This window comes from Diplotaxodon limnothrissa, linkage group LG3, assembly GCF_057381915.1.
Source record: "Diplotaxodon limnothrissa isolate DT_005_m linkage group LG3, D_limnothrissa_male_GT1.1, whole genome shotgun sequence".
Lineage (NCBI taxonomy): Eukaryota > Metazoa > Chordata > Actinopteri > Cichliformes > Cichlidae > Diplotaxodon > Diplotaxodon limnothrissa.
In genome coordinates, this window is record NC_140598.1 from 41,218,092 (window position 1) to 41,243,680 (window position 25,589).

At 42.7% G+C, this 25,589-nt stretch overlaps 1 protein-coding gene across 1 annotated transcript; it reads left to right on the plus strand.

Moving 5' to 3' along the window:
* Positions 1-106: 106 nt before the first annotated feature.
* On the plus strand, positions 107-14,589 carry adhfe1 (alcohol dehydrogenase iron containing 1). The gene is made up of 14 exons (XM_085350634.1): positions 107-188; positions 1,133-1,170; positions 1,288-1,337; positions 2,432-2,485; positions 2,641-2,795; positions 3,843-4,039; positions 4,109-4,186; positions 4,375-4,480; positions 4,693-4,845; positions 4,943-5,041; positions 5,736-5,814; positions 10,295-10,391; positions 10,870-11,027; positions 14,312-14,589. The coding sequence occupies exons 1-14, from the start codon at positions 136-138 to the stop codon at positions 14,393-14,395; spliced, it is 1,401 nt and encodes a 466-aa protein (XP_085206760.1). The 5' UTR covers positions 107-135; the 3' UTR covers positions 14,396-14,589.
* The last annotated feature ends 11,000 nt before the right edge of the window (positions 14,590-25,589 follow it).

A 25,589-nucleotide genomic window follows, 5' to 3' on the forward strand; every position in this document is an offset into this window, starting at 1 on the left:
CCCAACGGGTGTTTTCTACGTCTGTCCTCGTGCTTCTAATGTGTCTGAGCGGCCTTTATTGTGAAAATCAGAGGCGGAAGCAACCTCTTGACCGGGGTCGGCTGCTCGTTGCAGAGGGTCATTCACATCTTGGACATGGCGGGTCGGGACCGGGTCGTTCACCTGCTTAGGCAACTCGAGCGCGCGGCGTAAGTTAAATTCGAACCGGAAATAGATTCATCCAGACTGAAAAGAACTGTTACTGGTTTCCTTCGAGGGGCGGAGACTGAGTGTGCCAGAGTCCGCTCAAAGATAACAGCGTTTTTGAATTTTCCGGTTAAAGTTCAGTTTTATTGAGGGAAGAGCTCAGGAGGCCACAAGTTCTGGATCAGAGGAGAGTTCTTTAAAATCCGGCTCACCTGTGAAAAACATGTTTCACTGAATGTCTGTGAAGGTTCTCAGTCATCCAGGTCATCGTAGTCAAAGGAGCTTGCAAAGAAAAGCGTCTGGACTTAAACAACTTAAAGAAGTCCAGACGCTTTTCTTTGCAAGCTCCTTTGAATGTTTCACTGAAAGATTTTTTAAATTAAAACTCCTAGTTTTGCAGTCACATTTGACCACACGTCAAATGTGACTGCATACATTTCCGAAAAAAAAAAGTGAAATTTGAGTGATTTCTGGGAGCACATGTGACCAGGTACAGGTGTAAAGCTGCACCTGGAATATCTAATGCTTTTAGAGCCACTTTCACATTCTCTCATGTAAATTGTCAGTGCATCCTCACATTTTGCACAGTTTGACGTCTAATGCTCGCTCTGATATCGTTGTGTTGGTGTTGTTCCTGAATTAACAAAACTAATCTTTGTCCAGGTTCAACATTGCAAATGACCAATCACATTGTAGTGGAGTCATAGGACGTGGAAACATCGTGACACTAACATAAAAACCTAATGGTCTCCTTTTTGGATGTTTTCATGAGTGGACATCGGCAGTTTGGGTTCAAATACTGAACCCATCTTTGTCAGGTTGGAGGAAGAATGACAAGGAAATGCTTCCTGTGCATGAGATGTTCAGGAGCTACTGCAACAACTCAACTGCTGAACCTTCTCTAAATGTGCAGATTGGTGACATGACTTCTGCTCTGTGTGAACAGGTGCAGATGTCCTGCTCACTCCAACACCTTCCACCAGGGTAACCTGCACTCATCTACACATCATTCATGTATTTATCAGAGTCCCTGAAAAGGAAGACAAGTGCATCCTGATCAATGTGGATCCTTAACTGATGGCTTGATTTCTATCTCTGCAGGTGTCAGAGCGGCACCCTGCACCGTCCGGAAAACTGACTATGCCTTTGAGGTAATGTCACACCAGACTCTGTTTAATAAGTGTCTGATTTAAGAAGTTCAGCTTGAAGGCTGTTAGGAGATGTAAATCATTAATGTGTGTCAGCTCAGAGTTCAGCTCACATTCACACATTCAAATGAAGCTTCTTTCATTTTTTTAATCAACTGATGGATTCAACCAACCACAGAATGAGAACTTAAAGTTTTGAATGTTTTCCTGGATTCATCTGCAGAAGTAGCTAAAACTGTCAGCTCTCCAAACCGAGCTCTTCACTTTTCTAAGACCCACAAAGTAGTTCCTTTAGTCTGTGGGATTGCTCTGAAAATGCACTGAATTTCATTTGAAGCTTTGACCTGTACAAATACAGGAGAGACTAAAAATCAAAGCAGCATGAAAGCTGCAGTTCTTCTAACATCCAGCAGAGGGTCCAAGGAGTAACTTAGTCCCCATAGACTTCAATGTTGACATGTCCAACTTTCCAGCAGAAATAGTCCCAACATGTTTACACAGCTTATTTTAGTACAAACTTTGCGGCTCGCATGTTACACATGGATCTGTTGATCTAGAACTAACTCCCAAACCACCATATCTGTATTTCCTGTGGTGCATTAACGGGAACTGACACCTGTGACCTCCATCTACAGACTGTTGAGGTTGTCAAAAATTCCAAGTTTTGAGTTTGTATAAGTTCTTTGATGCTGCTCATCTTTGTTTCATGCAAAGTCTGCACAGTGGCATTTTTACCCCTTAGCCGTAAAAGGCTGATGGAGTATTATTGGCACCCTGTTGGACAGGCCATGGCATAGACCCACAAGTTTGTGAACACAGTAACTCAAGAATGAGGCGATATAGGATTTTCAGATTGATACTAGAGGTGCATCTATCTTGGATAAATGCGTAAGGTCACTGGGTCATAAGGATTTCTGTGGGTGAGGTAACAATCCTCAACTTTATGTGTACCACCATCAGTCTTGACTTGCTCGTCTTTGTGTGGACAGTCTTTATCCCAATGATAAACAGACTGATAAACTACACACTTATATCCCTTTTCCATTAGCACCTACTCAGGTAGGTACTGCACTCACTTCTCTTTTTATTTCCTTCAGATGGCGAGTTCCAACATCCGCTATGGAGAAGGAGTCAGCAAAGAGATCGGCATGGTAACCAGCTTCATCCTCCTCATTGCTGTCATGTGATGGTCAGATAGGAATTTTTCTTTCTTCTTTTAATGTGATGCATTGAGAAGGAGTGACCAATGTGGCTCTCTGTGTTGTCCTTCCTATCATTGTGGCTGTTCGCTGTTCTCTGCGTGCAGGACCTGCAGAACCTCGGCGCAAAAAACGTCTGCGTGATGACAGACAGGAACTTGTCCCAACTTCCTCCAATGAAGGCTGTTCTTGAGTCTCTAGTGAAAAATGGAGTCAAGTACAAAGTCTATGACAATGTCCGCGTCGAGCCAACGGACTCCAGGTCAAGTCAAGTCAAGTCAAGTTTATTTATAGAGCACATTTAAAAACAACCAAGGCTGACCAAAGTGCTGTACAGTAAATACAGATAAAAATACAATAGAACACAATTTCGTAGTAACACCTCGCTGAAAAAAATAAAATAAAAATAAATAAAACAAATAAATTAAACCTTTCTAAAAGCCAATGAAAAGAGGTGAGTTTTAAGAGCGGTTTTAAAAGTTTCTAGGCTTTTGGAGAGTCTGACGTGAGGAGGTAAGCTGTTCCACAGTCTGGGTGCAGCCACAGCAAACGCCCTCTCTCCCTTTGTCTTTAATTTATACCTGGGAACATCTAAAAGCATCAGGTCGGCTGACCTCAAAGATCTCCTGGGGCGATAAGTACTAAGGAGTTCTGACAGGTAAGAAGGTGCAGTGCCATTTAAAACCTTAAAAGCCAGCAGTAAGATTTTAAAATCAATCCTAAAGGCAACTGGGAGCCAGTGGAGAGAGCAGAGAACCGGAGTGATGTGGTCTCTTTTTTTTGAACCGGTCAACAGGCGAGCGGCAGCGTTCTGCACCAGTTGAAGGCGATGTAGACAGGAACGATCTAGGCCAGCATAGAGGGAATTGCAGTAGTCTAGCCGTGAAGTAATAAAAGCATGGACCACTCTTTCTAGATCGTTCCTGCAAAGGTAAGACTTGACTTTGGCTAAAATCCGCAAATGATAAAAAGATCCCCAGGTGCGTTCAATGAGGTCGCTGTCACAAGTGATGGTCTGATTAATGATTGCCTGTCAGATGAAGAGAAAAAAACCTGTCTTTGTGTCCAAAATGTCTCATCAGAGAGGAGAGAAGAAAGTTCATGAGAGCCAGGCTTTTTCATGGCTCTGAGTCGGCTCACATACCTACATAGGGGCGTTTCACAGGGTCACATGACTCTTCCTCCTCACAGAATGAACATCAGAGTGCTGAAATACTTAAGCAGTGTTAATGGCAGACAATCAGTAAGTAAATGAATAAGTTAATTTATCAGATGAAATGACCTCAGCTCGATCTCTGCTGAATTTCAGCTTTAAAGATGCCATCTCCTTTACTAAAAACCACGCCTTTGATGCGTTTGTGGCGGTGGGCGGTGGCTCAGTGATCGACACATGTAAAGCGGCCAATCTGTACGCGTGTCACCCCGATGCCGACTTCCTGGACTTTGTCAATGCTCCGATTGGCAAAGGGAAGCCAGTGATTGGAGCTGTGAAACCGCTGATTGCAGGTATGACGCGTCCCGCTTTTTTTCCTTCTTCCTCCATCTTTGTGGCTAACTTTGGGTTTTTGTGTCCAGTTCCCACAACTGCAGGCACCGGCAGTGAGACCACAGGTGTCGCCATTTTCGACTACGAGCCCTTAAAAGCCAAAACAGGTATAAAAATAGGGATATAAAAGCATATTAGAAGTTGATTTTCCCCTTTGAGATGTTTTAGAAAGACAGTCAGTGAAGATTTAATAGAAATCATAAATCAGCCAATAGAAACCAAGCTGCAGGAGCTGTTACTCATTATCCAAGTTCTTATGATGGACCCTGAGCTGTGATTGGCTGTTTATGCTCAGGAATTGCCAGCAGAGCCATCAGACCCACACTGGGCATCGTGGACCCGACGCACACACTGAGCATGCCTGAGAGAGTCGCCGCCAACAGTGGCTTCGACGTCCTCTGGTCTGTCTGTACTTACTTATTTATTCATTTTCTGCATTTTCTGTCTTTTTTGATTCATCATTAATATTTTTGTTATCATTATATTATTAGTATTAATATAATTATTATTTGCTGTGATGATGGCGTGTTCCCTTCATGTTTTCGTAGAGGTAGAGATACTGCCAACCTGATGTGAGACACTTCCATCACACTGATTGATCTCTGCCTTTCAGTCATGCCCTGGAGTCATACACCGCCCTGCCCTACGACCAGAGGAGCCCCTGCCCTACAAACCCCATCAACCGCCCAGCCTACCAGGGCAGCAACCCCATCAGCGATGTCTGGTCCCGCCATGCTCTCCACGTGGTCGCCAAGTACATGAAACGGTATGGCCCCAACTACAGCTAAAGTATATCCATGATATGCATTTCATTCAACTGAATTCATTTGTAATTGAAATAAGTCTTGATTGATTGATTACAGAGCTGTGCGAGACCCTGAGGACCTGGAGGCTCGTTCCAGCATGCACCTGGCCAGCGTGTTTGCTGGGATTGGCTTTGGGAATGCCGGGGTTCATCTGTGGTAAGACTAAGACTGAGATTTCCTGTAATCCTGCATGCAGGCTGTTTGTGCTCATCAGCTGATCTTCTTTTGAAATTTGTTTAACTATTTAATTTGCTTCAATTAAACTGCAAACGTTTCCTTGAACTTCATCAGTGAGAATGGAAATCAGGCTTTGAAGAGGGTTTTTAGCTCATTAGTTCATGGCTCTGTTTCTGCAGCGTTGCAGTACAGACAGCTGATTGTGGTTTTAAAATGTCACCTGTGATTGTAGGTGTTCTTTAACACTTTGGTGACATCACATTGAAACTTTAGGGACAGTTTAAGGCCTTATTTACAGTGATGAGTGGATGAAATGCACTGAAAATGTAGAAACACCAGCAGACGATGCAGAAGAACAAAAAAAAAAAAAACAGATAATAAACCAGAAGTGTTTTTGTGATGAAAGTAACAAGCTAATGGTATACAGCTAATAGCAAACATGTATCTGCAGTATTGTATGATTCATGTGATTGAGACATACAACTTTACTGCCCCCTCCCGCAATGTGTTTTGTGTGCTTTTGTAGTGTTTTTCTATTTGCTGGACTTTTCTTATTTTGCAGTTTATTTGAGCTCCCATAGCCAACGTGCATATTTTCCTATTTGAGCTAAACTGATCCAGACCTTTGCGTGAGCGTTTCTAAATAAACCTGTTTGTGGTTCCCTCCTTTCAGTCACGGGATGTCCTATCCCATCGCAGGAAACGTCAAGACTCACTCAGCCAAGGGTTACAACGTGGAGCACCCCCTAGTGGTGAGTGATCATTACTGGACATCACAGCTGGCAGTGACGGTCCTAGCCTGTTTGGCCCCCTGGGCGCCACACACATAAAACATATTAAGGATTGTACATTAACATAAAACTGTTGTCTGAACCATACTGAATTTCACCAGAGAAAGAAACAAACACACACACACACACACACACACACACACACACACACGAAGTTAGAGAGAGTATGCATAGTATGCAAACGGCTACCAAACAGCCATCATAATACGTCATACAATGAGAACAGGACAAATTGACAATGACTAATTAATATTAAAATCTGTAACATAACATATTGTTTGGAGTTTAGTCTGTTACTGTTGCTATTTTTACCATTTCTTTTTGGAGCAACTGTAACACACATTATTTCCTTATAAAGTATTCTGACTCTGATTGTTTCAGCATGACCTGCCATTATCCAATGACACATCTGCTTACCTGTATCTGTTGCTCGTTTCTCCTCCTCTTCTTTTCTATTTTTTCTAAACTGAGCACCCGATGACTTTGAACTTTTTTTGTCCATCTTCCATTGGTTTTAATTTTGCACTTCAGTATGAACATAAGTCCCCCAACTCGATGATCACCACAACATAACCTAATAGACCTACATCTTAGTTCACAGATTTGCTTTGTCTAAGGTGTATTTCTGGGATTTTGCACAACCCAGGATTCAAATCATGAATACACAATGAGCTTGGATTTACAACATTATGAATGAAATGTGCTCTATTTGGAAGCAGCAGGGCTCTCCTCCCCTTTCGACAGGTTGTGTGAGACTTTAAATCCATCCATCCATCCATCTTCATCCGCTTTATCCGAGGCCGGGTCGCGGGGGCAGCAGCCTAAGCAAAGAGGCCCAGACCTCCCTCTCCCCAGCCACCTCCTCCAGCTTATCCGGGGGAATACCAAGGCGTTCCCAGGCCAGCCGAGAGATATAATCTCTCCAGCGTGTCCTGGGTCTGCCCCGGGGCCTCCTCCCGGTAGGACATGCCTGGAACACCTCACCCAGGAGGCGCCCAGGGGGCATCCTTGTCAGATGCCCGAACCACCTCAGCTGGCTCCTTTCGATGTGGAGCAGCAGCTGCTCTACTCTGAGCCCCTCCCGGATGGCCGAACTTCTCACCCTATCTCTAAGGGAGAGGCCAGCCACCCTTCGGAGGAAGCTCATTTCTGCCGCTTGTATCCGCGATCTCGTTCTTTCGATCACTACCCACAGCTCGTGGCCATAGGTGAGGGTAGGGACGTAGATCGACCGGTAAATTGAGAGCTTCGCTTTTACACTCAGCTCCCTCTTCACCACGACGGACCGGTGCAGCGTCCGCATTACTGCAGCTGCAGCCCCAATCCGTCTGTCGATCTCCGGCTCCCTTCTCCCATCACTCGCGAACAAGACCCCGAGATACTTGAACTCCTCCACTTGGGGCAGGAACTCATCCCCGACCCGGAGTGGGCACTCCACCCTTTTCCGGCTGAGAACCATGGCCTCAGATTTGGAGGTGCTGATCCTCATTCCCGCTGCTTCACACTCGGCTGCGAACCGTTCCAGTGCGAGCTGGAGGCCCTCACCCGATGAAGCCAACAGAACCACATCATCCGCAAAAATCAGAGATGAGATTCTGAGGCCACCAAGGCGAAAGCCCTCCGCCACTTGGCTGCGCCTAGAAATCCTGTCCATAAAAATTATGAACAGAACCGGAGACAAAGGGCAGCCCTGGCGGAGCCCATCACCCACCGGGAACGAGTCCGACTTATTGCCGGCAATGCAAACCAAGCTCTTGCAACGGTTGTATAGGGATCGAATGGCCCGTAGCAATGGGCCAGACACCCCATACTCCCGCAACACCTCCCACAGGACACCCCGAGGGACACGGTCGAATGCCTTCTCCAAGTCCACAAAACACATGTAGACTGGTTGGGCAAACTCCCATGCACCCTCAAGTATCCTGGAGAGGATAAAGAGCTGGTCCAGTGTTCCGCGACCAGGACGAAAACCGCATTGTTCCTCCTGTATCCGAGGTTCGACTAGCGGACGAACTCTCCTTTCTAGCACCCTGGCATAGACTTTCCCAGGGAGGCTGAGGAGTGTGATCCCCCTGTAGTTGGAACACACCCTCCAGTCCCCCTTCTTAAAGATGGGGACCACCACCCCGGTCTGCCAGTCCACAGGTACTGCCCCTGATCGCTTAGACTTTAAATCATCAAACTGTAAATTATAAATTTTAAATTGTTATTGATCCCTTTAACCCGAGTCCTAAAGTGTATATTTATTTTCTTACTCTTCTTATATTTATTGTTTTTCTTGCACTGCTGTAACTGGAGCCTCGTCGTCTCGTCTCTCTATTTACTGGACTGTAGCAGAGATGACAATAAAGTTTACTTTGACTTCAGCAGCAGAGCAGGTGCACCCACCTTTCGCGTACAGAATTTCGAAAAAACATCGGTGCAAATTACAAGTCTGTATCATAATGTCTGGTGTCTGTCCCGCCCCGCCCCCTCCTCCCTGTGCCACAAGCAGCAGTCGCACCTTGCAAACGGAGGGCGCCCTAAAAACTCCCAGCTAATGCGACCGTGGTCAAGTGAGCCCTCACTTACGAAGTCACAGTCAAGCTAGCCGCAATAGAAAGCCGATCGGTGCCTATGCCATTCCCAATATGCGCTGGCTGATGTTGGGGCAGCATGAGTACGAACAAATTTTTTTTTTCCTTTTTTTTTTTTTTTTTTTTTTTTTTTTTTTTTGCCAATGCCCGTGATACCGCACCCCACCACAATGCCGCCCCGGGCAACCGCCCGTGTCGCCCGTATCAAAAACCGCTACTGACAGCTGGCATTGCAAACAGATGTTCTTGGCTGAGATCACTGGTGTAGTGCAGCTGGAGTGATGATTTTCATTTTCCAAGAGGGAAAAAAACATTTCCACGGTTATTTATTTAGGATTTATCCAAAAGAGAGCTGCATTATTACAAACAGAACTCTGTGTGAAGCAGCTGGCCTGTACCATGAACACAATTTATCGCTCATTCTAGGCCCGAGTACATGAAGGTGCTGTTACTGTGACATGTGGACAGTTGCATGCCTTTATTTTTCTGCAGGTACTTTTTAAAGTCTAACACACATCGTTCGTAGCGATAAGGTTATGGGTTTTGTTTTTTTTTTATAATGCAGTGCTTTAAAGTTTGATTAGATATGGTGCAGCAGCTTGATTTGGTTTACTTACAGTAAAGTCAAGACTGAAGATTAAACTGGTAAAAACAGCAATGAAAATATGCAAACATAGAAATGAAAGAGCAACAATCTCTCCAATCAAGATACAAGAAATCAGTTTTTTCCTCAGGCTCATAAAATTGTTAATGATCCATTTTTTAGAGTATGACTTATTACCCTCGGCACCAGTAAACAGCAAGTACTTGAAAAACAAATCGCTATAAGCTCTCCTTTGTCCCAACATCTATTGTACTTTGGAGTCACATCATCATATACTTGAATGTTTGCTGGAGCTGTATTAAGGGAAACAAATTTTTACTAATTAGATAAGTAATTTACTTCTCGAGGTTTGGAGCTGGTTTTCACATGCAAGTGCTGCTATATTTAGTACTGTTTCACCACGTGGGACAATAAAGTTCCTTCTTATCTTAACACAGTCACATTAACAGATGAGGTTGATACACATTTCTATCTGAAGTGTATGAGTCCAATAGAAACAAGACACTGTAGGAGAATGGTGTTTTGAGCAAAGTCCCACAAAAATATTTAGATTATGACCCGATTTCTGTGCAGAAATGAGACTAAAACCCTGAAACTTAGTTAACTTCAGTTCTGCAGGTTTCAGCAGAAGAGGGCTCAGCTATAAACATGCAGGGTCAGGAGTGAGTGAAGAGCTATGGGTTTGTTTATTTTAAAGGGATTGTTGCTTCTTGGTTTTCAACATATAGATATAAAAGCATATCATTAGCAAACATTTGTAAGTTACACTACAGGTACAAATTTCAGGTAAATCATTTATGTACAAACTGACCAACAAAAAACTTGAGGTACTCTGGCATTATTATAAAGTTTTTAGTGATATTTTATTAATTACTCACATGTTGTGATGAGAATAATGCAGAATTAAAAATTGAGCAGAAATAAGTGAAGCAGAGAGATGGCAACGTTGGAAAGACTGAGAGAAAAGACACCAGGGAGGGAGAGAGCTGTGAGCAGCATGGAAGAACTGATGAGGATGGTCAGACAGATGACTTCATATTCTTAAATTCATTCTGACATTTGATCACTTTGCTTAATTAGAGTTGAATGATGGATGACTCAAACGTGGCCAATGCTCTGGTGCTTAAACAAAACACTACACCTCTGACTGAGATGGACCCGTGCAGGTTCCCTGAGGAACTCCACACAGAACTTTACTTTGTTTCATACTCGACCTGTGCAGCTTTTAAATAAAATGTTCTGTTAAACTTTGTGTTTTCAGCCTCACGGGCTCTCCGTTGTCCTTACGTCTCCGGCCGTCTTCAACTTCACAGCCCCGATGTGTCCGGAGCGCCACCTTGAGGCCGCAGAGATCCTCGGTACCTGAACGCCTCACACTAGGCCATATTAGATTTAGTATAATAGAGACTGTGTGGAATGTCTACTTTATTTATCCAGCCAAACCAAAAGGTTTCCAGACTTCAATGAGCCAAATAAAATCACTCAGTTAGAAAAAAAGACAGAAATACACTGGAGAGGAACATCCAACAACAACAGGGCACACAAACAGTGAAACATCAAACATCCAAGACAGTCAGCGGGACCTTAAATGCCTCCATTGAGAGACTTTTCAGTTATTTAAGAATATTGAAGGTATTCAAAAATAAGGTTTTTAAGGGATCTTTGTACCTTTTTAAAGAAGTCTAAAATAGAAAAAATCGAATTTTCTTTCTTTATTTTTTTGCAGTAGTAGCACTTTATTTCTTCAGCTATCAATAGAAAATATCCAAATTCACCAAAACTGCCATCACTCTTTAAAAATTGTGCAGTAACAGACTTTCTCTGTACTATGTTCAGGTGCAGATATCCGGCAGGTGAAGAGGGAGGATGCGGGTGCCGTTCTGGCCGACACGCTGCGTCAGATTCTGTTTGACCTGCACGTGGAAGATGGACTGGGAGCTGTGGGATACACCAAAGACGACATCCCGGCACTAGTGAAAGGAACGATCCCTCAGGTGGGTCAGAGTCCCCCTTCATATGTGTACTCCTGGGTTAAACTGTGAATTTCTTGAGTCATCCCATATTTTTACATTAAGACATCAACCTCTCTCTTTTGATGTCACTTCTATCCCCAGTTTGCTTCCTTGTGACGATTATTCAAGACCTTAGTGCTTAGGGTGTGAGAGGTCCTGGGTTCAGATCCTGGTCAAACTCATAGGCTACTTGCTTTGTATGTTTTTCCTCAAAAACATGTGCAATTTGTTTTCTGGTTTGAATGTTAGAAGGGTATTAAACTGTCCAGACAGAGTGGAAGGCCCCGTAGTATTGTGTTTTCTCCCCATGTAATCTTTTAATGCTCGATTGTGCAAGCTATTTTTTGAGTGACATGTTTGGACTGCATTATGTGACCTTATTATTCATAGACTTCTCAAAATCAAATCAAATCACTTTTATTGTCACATCACATGTGCAGGCACACTGGCACAGCACATGCGAGTGAAATTCTTGTGTGCGAGCCCCACAAGCAACAGAGATGTGCAAACACAACAACACAAACGAGCAAAATACAAGAATGGCCAACCTGAAACTAATAAATATATGTACAATATATAATAGTGTATGCATTTCTGGATGTGTATACTAAATATTTTCCTACGTGTGTGTGTGTGTGTGTGTGTGTGTGTGTGTGTGTGTGTGTGTATACACATTTTTACAAATTAAATAGTAAAAAAAAAAAAATAAATAATAATAATAATAATAGTAATAATAATTTTTTTTTTTCTTTTTTTGATTCTTTGAATTAGCTGATTTCAGATCTGCAAATGTGATGTAATGTGAGCCAGGGTCAGGGCCAGGGTGGACCAGGCCTAAACCTGGTCCACCCTGGCCCTGTGTCCTTCACAAGGAGGTGCTATTTGTAACATGGCTTTAACCCTTTAAAACCGGTCAGAGCGGACACGCTCCGTTTTGCGTAACTATTTTTAAATACCAGTAACACTACAACCACGTGAGCTAGCGCAATAATTTTTTTGCATGTGAAACCGGAGGAGTTGTACTTACATCTTATGCCATCAGCTTGTCCTAGGTCACGGTTTCCTTCCACATATAGCTTTGCAAAAATTGCATAAAAAGCGCTTGCAGCAACAAATACATAATATTCCAGAAACACGCCTTGCCTGTCCGATCAGCTGTTCATAACACTTCCTACATTGGAATAGATGTCAGCGTGAGCTATCGCATGTCCGCCATTACCTGCCCGAAACTGGAAGTGACGTCATTTTCGCAGAAATGTAGTTTTTTACCATCAAGGCCTCAGGAGCTTATACTGCTGTTTTTAAAAGTTATGTTTGACTTTATGACTTTCTGTGTCGTTTCTGGGATGCTTAGGACTCATATTGCACTGCTGGAAATAGTTTATTTTGATGCATATGCTGCTTTTTTGCAAATTTGCAGTATAATATTTATTTTCGTTTTTCCTGCAGTATATAAAAATTGGTGTATCTCAAAAATAAAACTATGAAGACACTCAAAATAAATTTCCTGTGGTGGGAAACTATTTTGTGCAACTTTTTTTGTATTTACTAGAGATGGACCGATCCGATATTACGTATCGGTATCGGTCCGATACTGACCTAAATTACTGGATCGGATATCGGAGAAAAATAAAAAATGTAATCCGATCCATTAAATATCACGAAAGCACCTCACAAAACTTGCAACACGCCGTAACTCGCCTCAGAACGTTAGCAGTCGGAGCAGTATGCATCACGTGATAGAGCGGCTGTGGCATGCGGGACCTGTCGGTGGTCTGGATAGCATTTGGAGCTTCGCTAGCAACCTGGCATTTCATCTCCGACAAAGTTATCCCCGAGAGAAGTAAAGCAAGTGTGTAAGTCCATCTCTGAATGTTTGTAAAGCATTCCTGCGTTAAGCTTAACGAGCGACTGCCTCTCGCTCTCCGGCTGCTACTTCAATCGTGAAACTGCTAATGATCAGCTGATCGGCTTTTCTGTCGCGAGTCCGTCTCTCTTGTTTGTTTTTGGCCCACTTTGCACCAGAAAGAGGAAACCAGCGGCTGAACAACAGCAGCACGTTTAAGCTTGATAAGCTGTTGTTAGAATTTATTTAATATTACTTTCTACACCAGGATCTTTTTCTACGTAGCTGACGGCTGGTAACTGTGCAGGGGCGGATCTAGCAAAGTTTAGCCAGGGGGGCCGATAGGGCATTAACTGGGAAAAGGGGGCACAAAGACATACTTTTCTTTCTTATTCTCATTTAAAATGTCTAGCTTTTAATAAATAATTATCTGACACCCAAAGTTTTAATTTGATGTAAAATGAATAGAAGTCAATTACTGTATATAGTAACTATTAAGTCTAATATACCCTAGTAAGCTATAGTACTTTTTCCTTTGGGAAGGTACCATCTGTGCAGTCTGCAATTTTGTTGAAGAAAGATGTTGAATCTATTTAATATTTCTTGAAAAATAATTGATTTCTGTGTATTTTTTTTTCACACTGCATCAAATTAAGGTTGATTACGTCGATTAAGCATCATGAGGTGGCGCGTGAGGGGTGGTTCCCTATTTTTTATTTATTTATTTTTGTTGTTGCTGGGAGTTGGAACCCTATTAGTTAGGTTGCTTAATATTTACGCTAAGTACTCTTTAAAATACCAGAATAGGGAGGATGGTGTAGGTCTAAGTTTATTAGATTGATCAGTATTGCTGAACTATGAAATATTTTTTTTGTATACAGGTATAACAGAATAGCTTTAGTGTAGTTGTTGTTTTAAACTTGAGTATGAACTTATACAAAATGCAGCAAGATATTTTAAAAAACAGTTTTGTTGATTAAAAAACACTATATCGGATTCATATCGGTATCGGCAGATATCCAAATTTATGATATCGGTATCGGTATCGGACATAAAAAAGTGGTATCGTGCCATCTCTAGTATTTACAGTTTTGAGGGATAAGCCTCTTAAATTTCTCTAACTAGAAATATATGTTAAAAAACAAAAACGATTTTCAATTTTTTTGTAGTTTATTGCACTTTTTTACAATTTATGTAATTACTATACACTTAATGCATACATATTATTAAAATTTAGGCTGTAATGGTTGTATTGATGTATAGCAACTTGAAATGCTCCCAGAAATGGCTCCACAGCATGGAAAAATATAAAGATAAGCTCTGGCGGAATTGGTTCTATGGTAGGTCTTAAAGGGTTAAGGAGATATTTGTTTGGATACATGTGTTGATTTATGTTTTATTTCTTCTGGTTTGTTTCCAGGAGCGAGTGACTAAGCTGTCTCCCAGAGCGCACACGGTGGAGGATCTGAGTCGGCTCTTTGAGGGCTGCATGAAGCTCTACTAAACTCAGCTGCAGTTCCTCCCACAGCCACCAGAGGATGCCGTTCTGAGTCTAAAAACCCCTCACAGGCTCAAAATCGTTGACGTTTTTCGTTTGAGCTTTGATTAGAAGATTCTTAGGGATTATTATTGAGCTCATCCTTTAAATTCTTTGAAATGATCACCGATTCAAACGTATTGAGCCTCTAACTGCTCATAACCATACTGTGTTCTTGTTTTAATTTGTGAAGTCTCAAAGTGAGTGAAGTCATATTAAAGATATGGTAATTTTATGGAAATAATGAAGACAGTTTTCTCACATTATATCTGCTCTAACAGACAGATGAATTATTTGATAAAATCCTGCTTCAATATCAGAAAGTATCAGGTGTGTTTTAGATGTAACATTTTAAGGTTTCTGCTGCAGAAACTCCGATTCTGATGAGTTGCTCAGTCTGGTATAGTTCAAATAAAGAAGCTCAGCACTTTGAGCATGTTTTTCTGGTTGTTTTCTGATTTATTTCTTTTTTATTACAAGATCAAATTGTATGCATTTATTTCATATGTTTCACAATCCCGAGCCTACAATAGTACAGAGAAAACCCTAACATTTAAAGAACCTCCTGTGAGTAAGCACTTGGTGACAGTGGGAAGGAAAAACTCCATTTTAAAAGGACAAGACCTCCAGCAGAACCATGTGCAGTGAGGTGCAGTCATCTGCTGGTTGGGGATGAGGGGAGGAAGACACTCCTTCACATTTACACAAATGATACATATTTGATGTTTTAATAATTTGACAAGTTAATGTTTTTTTTCACTGATGGATTGATTGTTTTGCCAGCTTGCCAAATTATTTTGCTTGCTTGCCTAACTATTGACTGATGCCAGTTTGTTTAATTAATATTTTGTTCAACTGATTACTTGTGTCATGGAGTCAAGAATCCTTCTAGCCAGACCAATCATCCTTTCCCACGTTCCACCAAAGTGGGAGGCATGTGGAGGGTTGAATGTCCAAGAGCATCCTTGGGCTGACAGGTAAGACTTGACACCATTGTAAATGGTAAATGGCCTGTATTTAGACAGCGCTTTACTAGTCCCTAAGGACCCCAAAGCGCTTTACATATCCAGTCATCCACCCATTCACACACACATTCACACACTGATGATGGCAGCTACATTGTAGCCACAGCCACCCTGGGGCGCACTGACAGAGGCTGCTCTCTTTGATATTTAGTCAAAGAGAGCAGCTTTAAACACAACAGGTTAAAGTCTGAATTCTCACAAAAGGTGACTGAAACGCAGTTGATTGAAGTATGAGTTTGTCAGCATGAAGCTGCTGGTGTTTGATTGGTCGCTGTCAAAGCTGCTCATTAAAAGCACAGCATTTTTCTGATTAGATTGTCTGGTTGTTTAGTCTCAAATTCTAGTTCATCATGTTTTCCTGTAAAGCTTCTTTCTTAGAAACCTTGATGTCAGCTTCTCACACTTCTCTCCAGAGGTTTGTTTTGGTTGTTTAGTCTCTTTCTCTGCCTTCAGTGAATTATAATTTTCCATAAAACCTTTCAAATATGTGTACTCCTGTGTTAAACTATGAGTTTCTTGAGTCATCCCATATGTTTTTTTCATTAAGACAATTACCACTTTTTTTATGTCACTTCTATCTCCAGTTTGCTTCCTTGTGATGATTATTCACGGCCTTAGTATGACTATAAACAGTGAACTACCTGCTTGGCCTTGTTCCTCAGACTCCAGTTTCAGGCATCTTTCCTTGAAAGTTTGATAGATCTGGAGCCGTTCATTAACCACGTCAATTTGATTTTGTAGGTTCTCGTCTTTTTTATGGTGCAAATCAGCTCAGTGTTTCTTCACACAGGGGTGCACTTCTTAAAATGTAATGTGCAGCATTACATACAAGTGATGGAGCTGGAGGAATGTGTATTTGGTATTGAGTCAGTTTTAAATCAGATTCATAGAATTTGTTACAACATCTAGGCTGTGAGACGGTGGGAGAAAGCCGGAGTACCCGTAGGGAACCCATGCAAACATAGGGAGAACATGCAAACTCCACACAGAAAAACCCCGGCCTGATGGTGGAATTGAACTCAGGACCTTCTTGCTGTGCAGCAACAGTGCTGCCCTAAACAGTTAATATTTAATAATCAAATTAATGACTAAAAAGGTATCAAACTTAATACAACCAAAAACAAATAAGTACATAATAAACAGTCAAACAAAATTTAAAACACTTGATACTTGCAGTGGTTGGCAAAGTTTCTTTTTATCCAGATTGATAGTAGAGGGCTTTCAAAACAGCCTCTGATGGTGTCTGAGGAACTGGAAAAGGCTTTGGATTCAATGTGCTGGAGGACTTGTATGTTGTTCTTCAGATGCTCAGTGTAGATTAGCCTTCTTTCCTTGCAGTCTGAAAGCAAATACAAAGCACAATAAAGCAAACTGCCCATTTCAAAAGCAAATATACAATCTTACATCTAATAGAGCTGACACAATTAATCGTATAATGATTACAATTGTGATGCATTGCAATGCGGGAAAAAATCTTTCTTAATCCATTCAGAAGAAACGAATCGATTATTTAATACAGTCCCGATCAAAAGTTTAAGACCACTTGAAAAATGGCAAAAAATCATCTTTTGCATGGTTGGATCTTAACAAGGTTCCAACAACATGCAACAAGCAGAAATGGGAATGAGACAAAACATTTAACTTACATTTCACAAACTGAAACTGGGACAGGCTGTTTTACAGCTGATCAAATGTTTAGGACCACATGCCTTTATAAAGGCCAAATCTGTGCAAAACTGTGGATTGATTGTCTTTTTTTTTTTCATTATTTATGGTATTTTATTTTCAGTTGTTACAGACGGGACAGACATGAGTGAGGGATAGGAAAGGGAGAAAGAAAGAGGAAGGAAAAGAAAAACAGAAGGGGAGAGGGACAGTGAGAAAGGGGGAAAAAATCTCCTGGATCACCTGTTGAGAGAAAAAGAATAGAAAACAAGCAAAAAAAACAAAACAAAGCAACATACTAAACACAACACCATTGCATTAATCTAGCTAAGTGTAAACAGCAGTAAATACTAAATATTGAATGTTGTTGTGCAGCATGCAGGACAGACAGCGCACAATGTGAACACCCGAGTGCACACCTGTGTGGATCAGCGCACTTGTATTCAAATCGTTTCCCCATGTAATGGTCTGCAAGAGGATGTAGAGAGCCATAGCCCCGTCCCCCAGGGCACGAAGCAGGCATGGAGGAGATCCAGGCCCCAGACATCCAGAGGCCCCAGAGTGCGAGAGCCCAAGGAGGACCACCGGAGGGGCATCCGTGCCACCCTCATGGGAAGGGCTGAGGATCCCCAGACGAGGGGTCACCCAGTAGCAGTAGTAGTAGAAGCTAGAGGGGGCTGCACCGGCGTGCCCGCCGGCTCTGCCGGCAGCCAGCTGTGGCAGAGTGAACCGAGCCGGAGGCCCGAGGGCCCCCCCGCGCCCCGGAAGAGGCCTGACCGAGCAACAGGCGCCAGGCCCCGCCAAGTAGCCACCAGGAGTGAGCTGGTACATACTTGAGCACCCAGCCCCGGACACCAAGAACCACCAATGCACCGACCCCTGAGGGCATCAGTCACCAGCAGGGAGTGTGGTGAGGGGAGATAGGCCTTGGAGGGCCTGGGAGTTCCCAGAGAGGTGGAGTCTAAGACCCGACCTGACATATAGACACAGACAAACAGGCACACACAGACACAAACATGCATTCCCACCCTCATGCACACATATACAAACACTCAGAACTCACCCAACATAAGGATTGACATAAATGGACATGTACACACAATCACACTCCCCAAACATACTCTATACCCCGGGTCCAGGTACCCTCGCCCCCAGAGGGGGAAACGGCACCCAGACCCAAGAGATGTTACCCTTCCCCCCGGGGTGGAGGCAAGCAGACCGTCCCAGGCTCCGCAGCAGCAGGGAGGTCAATCGGACAGCCAACATCTCCTCCCAGCCCCCCCGCCCCGATGGCTAGTAGAGAACGGGGGTGTGTGAAGACCCCATACCTCCCTCCTCCCGCTCATGTGTAGTGTTGCTGCGTGTTGTTCTAAAGTGCATTTAAAACAAGGGAGAGCATGGTGCTGCTGCCAGAGAGCAGCAGGTGTTAGCACGGCCCCTCCCGAGAACCCTCAATGTCTACATGGATTTAAAATTGGGAGGTGGGCACCGGCACCAGAGGTAGGTTTGAATACACAGACCGTCCACAGGACGCCGTTAACGTGCCCACCCTCAAGGCCCTAAATATATGTGTGTGTTATGAGAGTGTAAGTAATGTGGATGTCTAAGTTGTGAGATAAAATTGAGGCACAGGTGGCCAGATGAGGACGGGGGGGAATGTCTCCCCTGCACCCTGGTGACACACCCGCACCCCAAGGCCCTACCTGTGTGGGTGGTGTGGTGGAGCGGGAAGTGGGAGGTAGCCGGGGATGGGGAGGAAAAGAAGGGAGGGGAGGATGCCCCTCCCTAGGGCCAGCTTCCCCGCTGACCCCAGTAGGCACCCCCGTCCTCTGGTACCCACCAAGGCAAGGGAGCCCAGGCCTTTCCAGACCGGGGCCTATGGCAGCAGCACCGCCAAGCCCCACAGGACCCGGGGCAGCCCACCCTACCCCACCGCAGAGGAAACTGTACCCACCCCAACATTCAATCATCTCCCAGACTACACAAAACAACAGACACCCAGGTTAAGTTCATTCTCCACCTCTCCTATGTCTCTCCCCCACCTGCAGAGTGGACTCCTGCAAGGATGGAACAACCTCCCTGCCAGATGAAGAGCCCCCCAGTTAGGCCGATGCACAAGAGGCCCGCTGCGCCAGGGCTGAGCCCCCGTGCACCCACCCGCCCACAACCTCGGCGACACACCGACGAGGACCGAAGCCCCCAAGGCCCAGCCAGAGCCCCAGCACGGAGGCGAAGCACCCCCGAACCCCAAACCCCCACGCCTGCCCCGGATCCACTCAGGGGCAGCCAGGCCACCAGGCCAGTAACCTACGTCCGCCAGCACAGACCATCCTCCAGCCATGCTGCACGCAGCCACGAGGAGAACAACCTCTAAGAGCGACCAGAGCCACTAACCAGGTTATGAACACAACCCCCGGGTTAAGCCCTCCAGATAACGTCTCTAGGGGTCCTCCAGGTGCCCTAAGCCCGTCTCAACCTCCACATCAACCACAATAGCTAAGGCGGGACCAAACCACGACCCCCTACCCCCGCTAGGTGATGGAGCCGATCAAAGGAGCCCAGAGGGATTGATGTAATGTGGTGGCAGAGGCTATATCGAGACTAATGTGATCTATTAGATGGTTTCTATATTGGCTAGAATTAAGATTATTTTTATTTTTCCAGTTCATGAGGACCGTTTTCTTGGCGATGCATAGGGCAGTAAAAACCATGTGCACTGTGCAACACACAATAACAACATGGACTGAACCACCACTCACAACCACTAGCACTTTATATAGCCTCTGTAGGAATTATATCTCACTTATCTTAACTGCACTACTGTATAGCTCTGTGTAAATAATCATTCTGTACATTTGATCATTTTTAATCCTACAACTGTTTACAACTTGCATAGTTCCCATTTCTGTATAGCTGTATATCTCAGATTCTGTAAAGTTATTTATTTCATATTCTGTATAGTTTTTCATATTTATATCATGTTCATAGCCTGTACATAGCTTGTACTCACTACAGTCTGTACATACTTATAGTTATAGAATATTCACAACGTACTTCATACCGTGTACATTATAACATACCATAATAGACCCATTTCTGTAATATACTCACATATCTATATTATTGCTAATATATATTGTAATATATCTATATCACTAAAGCACTTCTGGATGGATGCAAACTGCATTTTGTTGCCCTGTACCTGTGCATGTGCAATGACAATAAAGTTGAATTCTATTCTATTCTAATTCTATTCTGTATTAGTTTCTGTAGTGACATCATCCAATTTTCCCAACAAGCATACTAAAGGGCAGGTTGGAATTTTACATTTCAGACACTTTGATAAGTCTTCACATATCTCGTGCCAAAACTTCTGCACTGGTGGACAGAACCAAAAAGCGTGGATGTAATTGTCTGGTGTATTGCCTTGACAGTGTGAGCAGTTGTTGGAGGATGTAAAGCCCATCTTGAACATCCGATGACCTGTATAGTGCACTCTATGTAGTATTTTGTATTGTATTAATTGCAGACTGGAATTTTTAATCAATTTAAAGGTTTTTAAGCATACCTGAGACCAGAAGTTTTGGTCTAAGCTGACTGATAAATTTGCTTCCCACTTGCAATAGGAAGGGATATTGATTCATCTATTTTAGAAAGTGTTCTGTATATTTTAGATAATAATTTGGGGGATTTAAGAGTAAGGAAATGTGCCGCACTTGGTGGTGTTTGTAATTCAACTTGACTGAGGTTAAATTTCTTTTTTATTATGGATTTAATTTGTTGATATTCTAAAAACATTTTCTTGTTGATCCCATATTGTGCAACTAGTCTGTCAAATGGGATAAATTCTGTTCCGTCCAATATATGTTCTAAGTGTTTAATTCCTTTACAACTCCATTCTGGGAAATTAATCATATTATTGTTTTGTAATATGTCATGGTTATTCCAGATAGGTGTACGTTTGCATGGGATTAGTGAAGACTCCGTTATTTTTAGAAACTCCCACCATGCTGTCAGAGAGAAGCTGATGTTGATACTTTTAAAGCATTCATGTCTTTTGATGTTTGAGCTAATAAATGGTAGGTCTGAAATCTCTAGATCCTTGCATAGTGCCTGTTCAACATCTAGCCAGGGCTCATCTAGGAAGGTATGTTTTGACCATTCTGAGATGAACTGAAGCCTGTTGGCTAAGAAGTATTGGTGAAAATTAGGCAGATCTAATCCTCCTCCATCCTTGGTTCTTTGTAGCGTTTTTAAGCTGATACGCGGAGGTTTATCTTTCCAAAGGAATTTGGAAATATATGAATCCAGAGATCTGAACCAATCTTGTGATGGTTTGTTAGGGATCATCAAAAATAAGTCATTTATTTTTGGCAAGATCATCATTTTTATAGTGGCGACCCTTCCCATGAGTGATATGGGTAAAGATTTCCATCTAGTCAGATCGCCTTCTACTTTCTTCAGAAGTGGGATGTGATTTAATTTAGTTAAGTCTGAAAGCTTAGGAGAAACATTAATACCTAAATATTTAATATTTCCGGATTGCAGTGGGGCAGAGGAAGAATTATGGAAGGAGCAGTTAATGGGGAGAACTGTAGATTTTGGCCAGTTAATTGAATAATCTGAAACTCTTGAAAACCAGTTTATTAGAGTAATTACCTCAGAGAGGTTGGTTTGTGTGTTTTGCAGAAAAAGCAACACATCATCCGCATAGAGACTGATTTTATGTTCTATGCTCTTACATTTTATGCCCTTAATTGTTGTAGCCTGTCTAAATGCTGCTGCTAGAGGTTCGATAAAAATTGCAAAAAGTGAAGGGGAGAGTGGGCATCCCTGCCTGGTGCCCCTCAGGAGGATGTCTGGTCATTTGTTCTGATACGAGCTGTTGGGGAATTGTATAATATTCTTATCCAGTTTATAAAAGAGTTTCCGAAACCAAATTTGTGTAAAGTTGCGAATAAAAATTTCCAGTTAACTCTGTCAAATGCTTTTTCTGCATCTAGAGATAATATTATGGTTTCAACGTTTTTATTGTATGAGTAGTCTATTAAATTAAGTAATCTACGAGTGTTTGTTGAGGAGTGCCGACCTTTTATGAAACCAGTTTGGTCAGGATGAATTAAGAGGGGGGTTATTTTCTCTAATCTCTTTGAGAGAGCTTTGCAGATTATTTTAAGGTCTACATTTAAAAGAGAAATTGGACGATAGCTTGAGGGAAATAAAGGGTCTTTGCCTGGTTTTAGCAGGAAACTAATGTTGGCAGAGTTCATATTTGGTGGTAGTCTGCCATTTTCCTCGATTTCCTGCAACATGCCGTGGAATACTGGTGCCAGAATTGTCCAGAATTCTTTGTAGAATTCTGCAGGGAAGCCGTCTGGACCTGGAGCCTTATTATTGGGCATACTTATCAGGGCTTCCTGGAATTCACTTGGCGTCAGTGGCGAATCCAGTTCCATTGCTTGACTGTCTAGTAATTTTGGGAGAGTTACGTTGTCAAGAAACAGATCAATTTCATTTTTAGATGGGTTTATTTGTGGTGAGTATAAAGTTTCATAGAAATCCCTAAAAATGTTGTTTATTCTTCCAGGGTCATATATTGTGTTCCCCGATAAGTCTTTAGCAGCACATATAGTTGTTTTTTCTTTATTTATTTTTAACTGGTTAGCTAGAAATCGGCCTGATTTGTTACTGTGTTCAAAATTCTGCAAGCGTAGTCTTTGTATAAGGAATTGTGTTTTTTTATTAATAGTTTCATTTAATTCTAGTTTTGTTTTGCATATTTTGTTCAATGTTTCCTGATCTTGATTGCACGCGTAGGCTTCTTCTAGTGATTTGATGGTTTTTTTCTAATTCCTGAATATTTTTGTTTTCTTTCTTTTTGTGTGATGAGAAAGAAATTATTTTACCTCTCATCACAGCTTTCCCTGCTTCCCATAGAACAGAAGCAGATATTCCGGGAGTGTCATTAAAGTCTAAGTATGAAGTCCATTCCTTTTTAAAGTATTTAATAAAGTCTTCATCTTTAAGCAGTGATGTATTAAATCTCCAGTTTTTACTTAGCGTAGTATTATTCTTGTGCATTAGTTTTAAAGATACAGGAGCATGATCACTGACAGCTATAGGATGAATCTCAGTGTCTGAAATGTCACTCAGCAGTGAGCTGCTGACCAAAAAATAATCCAGACGAGAGTAAGAGTGATGAACATGCGAGAAAAAAGTATATTCCTTACTGTTGGGGTGAAGGGAGCGCCATGCATCGCGAAGGCCAAAGTCGCTCATATACTGTTTGATTATATTTGTGGATTGCCAATTGCGCTGAGTTCCTGTTGTGTTGAGCCTATCCATTTCTTCATTTAGTCCAAGGTTGAAGTCACCGCCAAGAATGAGTGCGCAATCGAGGTGTTCAGAGAGTGCACTAAAAAATCCGTGGAAGAATGAGGGTTCATCAACATTTGGACCATATATACTTACAATACATAGTTTTTTGTTCAATATTGATAGTTTAATAATTAGAAATCTACCCTCTGGATCTATAACTGTATCGAGTACTGTAAAATTAACATTTTTATGTATTAAAATTGCTACTCCCCGTTGTCTAGAATTATAACAGGCTGCAAACACGTTAGGAAACTCAGGTGTTTTAAGTTCGTTTAAACCTGTGACAGGTCTGTGAGTTTCTTGTAATAAAACAACATCTGCCTGTAGTTTTTTAAGCTGGTTAAATATCTTTAACCTCTTTCCTCTGGTGCCAGCTCCATTTACATTCCATGTGACAAGCCTCAGAATGCCCATAATTGTGTGTGTATGTCTAATGATGTACGCTGGGTGTTTCGTTTAGACAGGTGGAGAGAGTGTGGAAACATCCCTTGTTTGTAAATAGAAAGAGAGAGAGAGAAAAAAAAAGTGTGGTGAGAGGCTCCATAAGTCTGACTATGTGTGAATATTCACTAATATGAACAAGCGTGGCTTGCTTATGTGTCCTGCAAGTCTGTGCGTGCTGTGAGGCTGTTGTGAATGTGCTGCCGTTGAGCGGATGTGTTTGCGTGATCGTGGTGTGAAAATATGGAGGAAATAGAGGGTGTTGTTTGTAGGTGAGTGGGGAAGTAGGTGATCACAGCAGTGAAAGACAAGAGAAAGAAAGAAACCACATGAACTGTGAGCGACAACAAAAAAAAGAAACGAAACGGAAACATTCCAATTAAAGTAATGACGGAGGGTGACGGTGTTATATCTGCTATAACATCATATTGATATTACTAGGTTAAACAAATGTTAAAGGAGAAAGTGTGAATGAATAAGAAAAGAGTGTAGCGGTTTCTTATCTGAAGTGCAGTCAGTATAACCACGGTGTGGTGCCGGGGTCGCGGTACAGCTGTCCGTCCACGTAGAGCCGGTCCACAGCGATGACAGCACGGGAGCCTTTCTGGATAAAGCTACGTCGAACTGGGAACAGGACCTTGCGTCGTTCCAGAACCTCTTTGGGGAACTGGTCGTTCACGCTGAAGTCCGTTCCTTTCAGCTCTCTGCCGCGACTCTTCACCTGTTCCTTCTGTTTGAATTGCCCGAATTTGGCCACAATAGGCCGTGGTCTCCCGGTCCGCGACCGAACGCCCCCCAAGCGATGTACTCTATCGAAGTCAATGTTCTTTACGGTGTCCTCCGGCAGCTTCAGGTGGATTTTGATGAAGCTTTTCACCGTTGCCTCCGCATCCTCTCCGGTAGATTCTGGAATACCAGAGAACACAAGATTATCTCTCATGCTACGGGCTTGTAGATCGATAACGGACTCTTTTATTTTTTTATTTTCAATGTTTAGCTGGGTCACGTTATCGATGAGAGATTTCACCGACTCCCGTAGCGTGGCATTTTCAGCGGCAAGCGTTTCCACCTGCTGCTGGCTGAATTCCAGGGATTCTCTCAGAGATTTAAATTCCCGGTGTAAAATCTCCACCAGGGCCAGCCTCGCATCGAAACTGGACAATCGCTTGTCGATTGACTCCAGGATGTCTGCGATGTCTTTGCCGACAGGCGATGTTGTACCGGGGGAGTCTGCTGGGCGACATCTCTTCGATGACGGCGTCTCAATTTTGGTCGGGGAGGATGTACTCTGGGCCTTCTTCATTACTAAATCTTGAAAACAGCGGTCGATGTAATCTTGGAGAGCGTCTAAACTCTCCCCGTTGTCCTCCAGGGTGTTAGAGATGATAGAACAGATGTTGTTAGTTATATGACAATCGATTAGTATATTTGGTAATATTGAAGCTTGAAAAATCTTTGTTAAACTCTATGCTACCATTTGCTTTTTTTTTTTTAAATTCCGCCAAATCTCCGGCGTCTGACGTCACCTACAACATGGGTCGCTTACCTTACTCGTCACTTCCGTCACTTACCTCTGATCCCCTCCTGAGACGTCTGACGGTTTGCCAGAGGGTTTATCTTTCCAAAGGAATTTAGAAATATATGAATCCAGA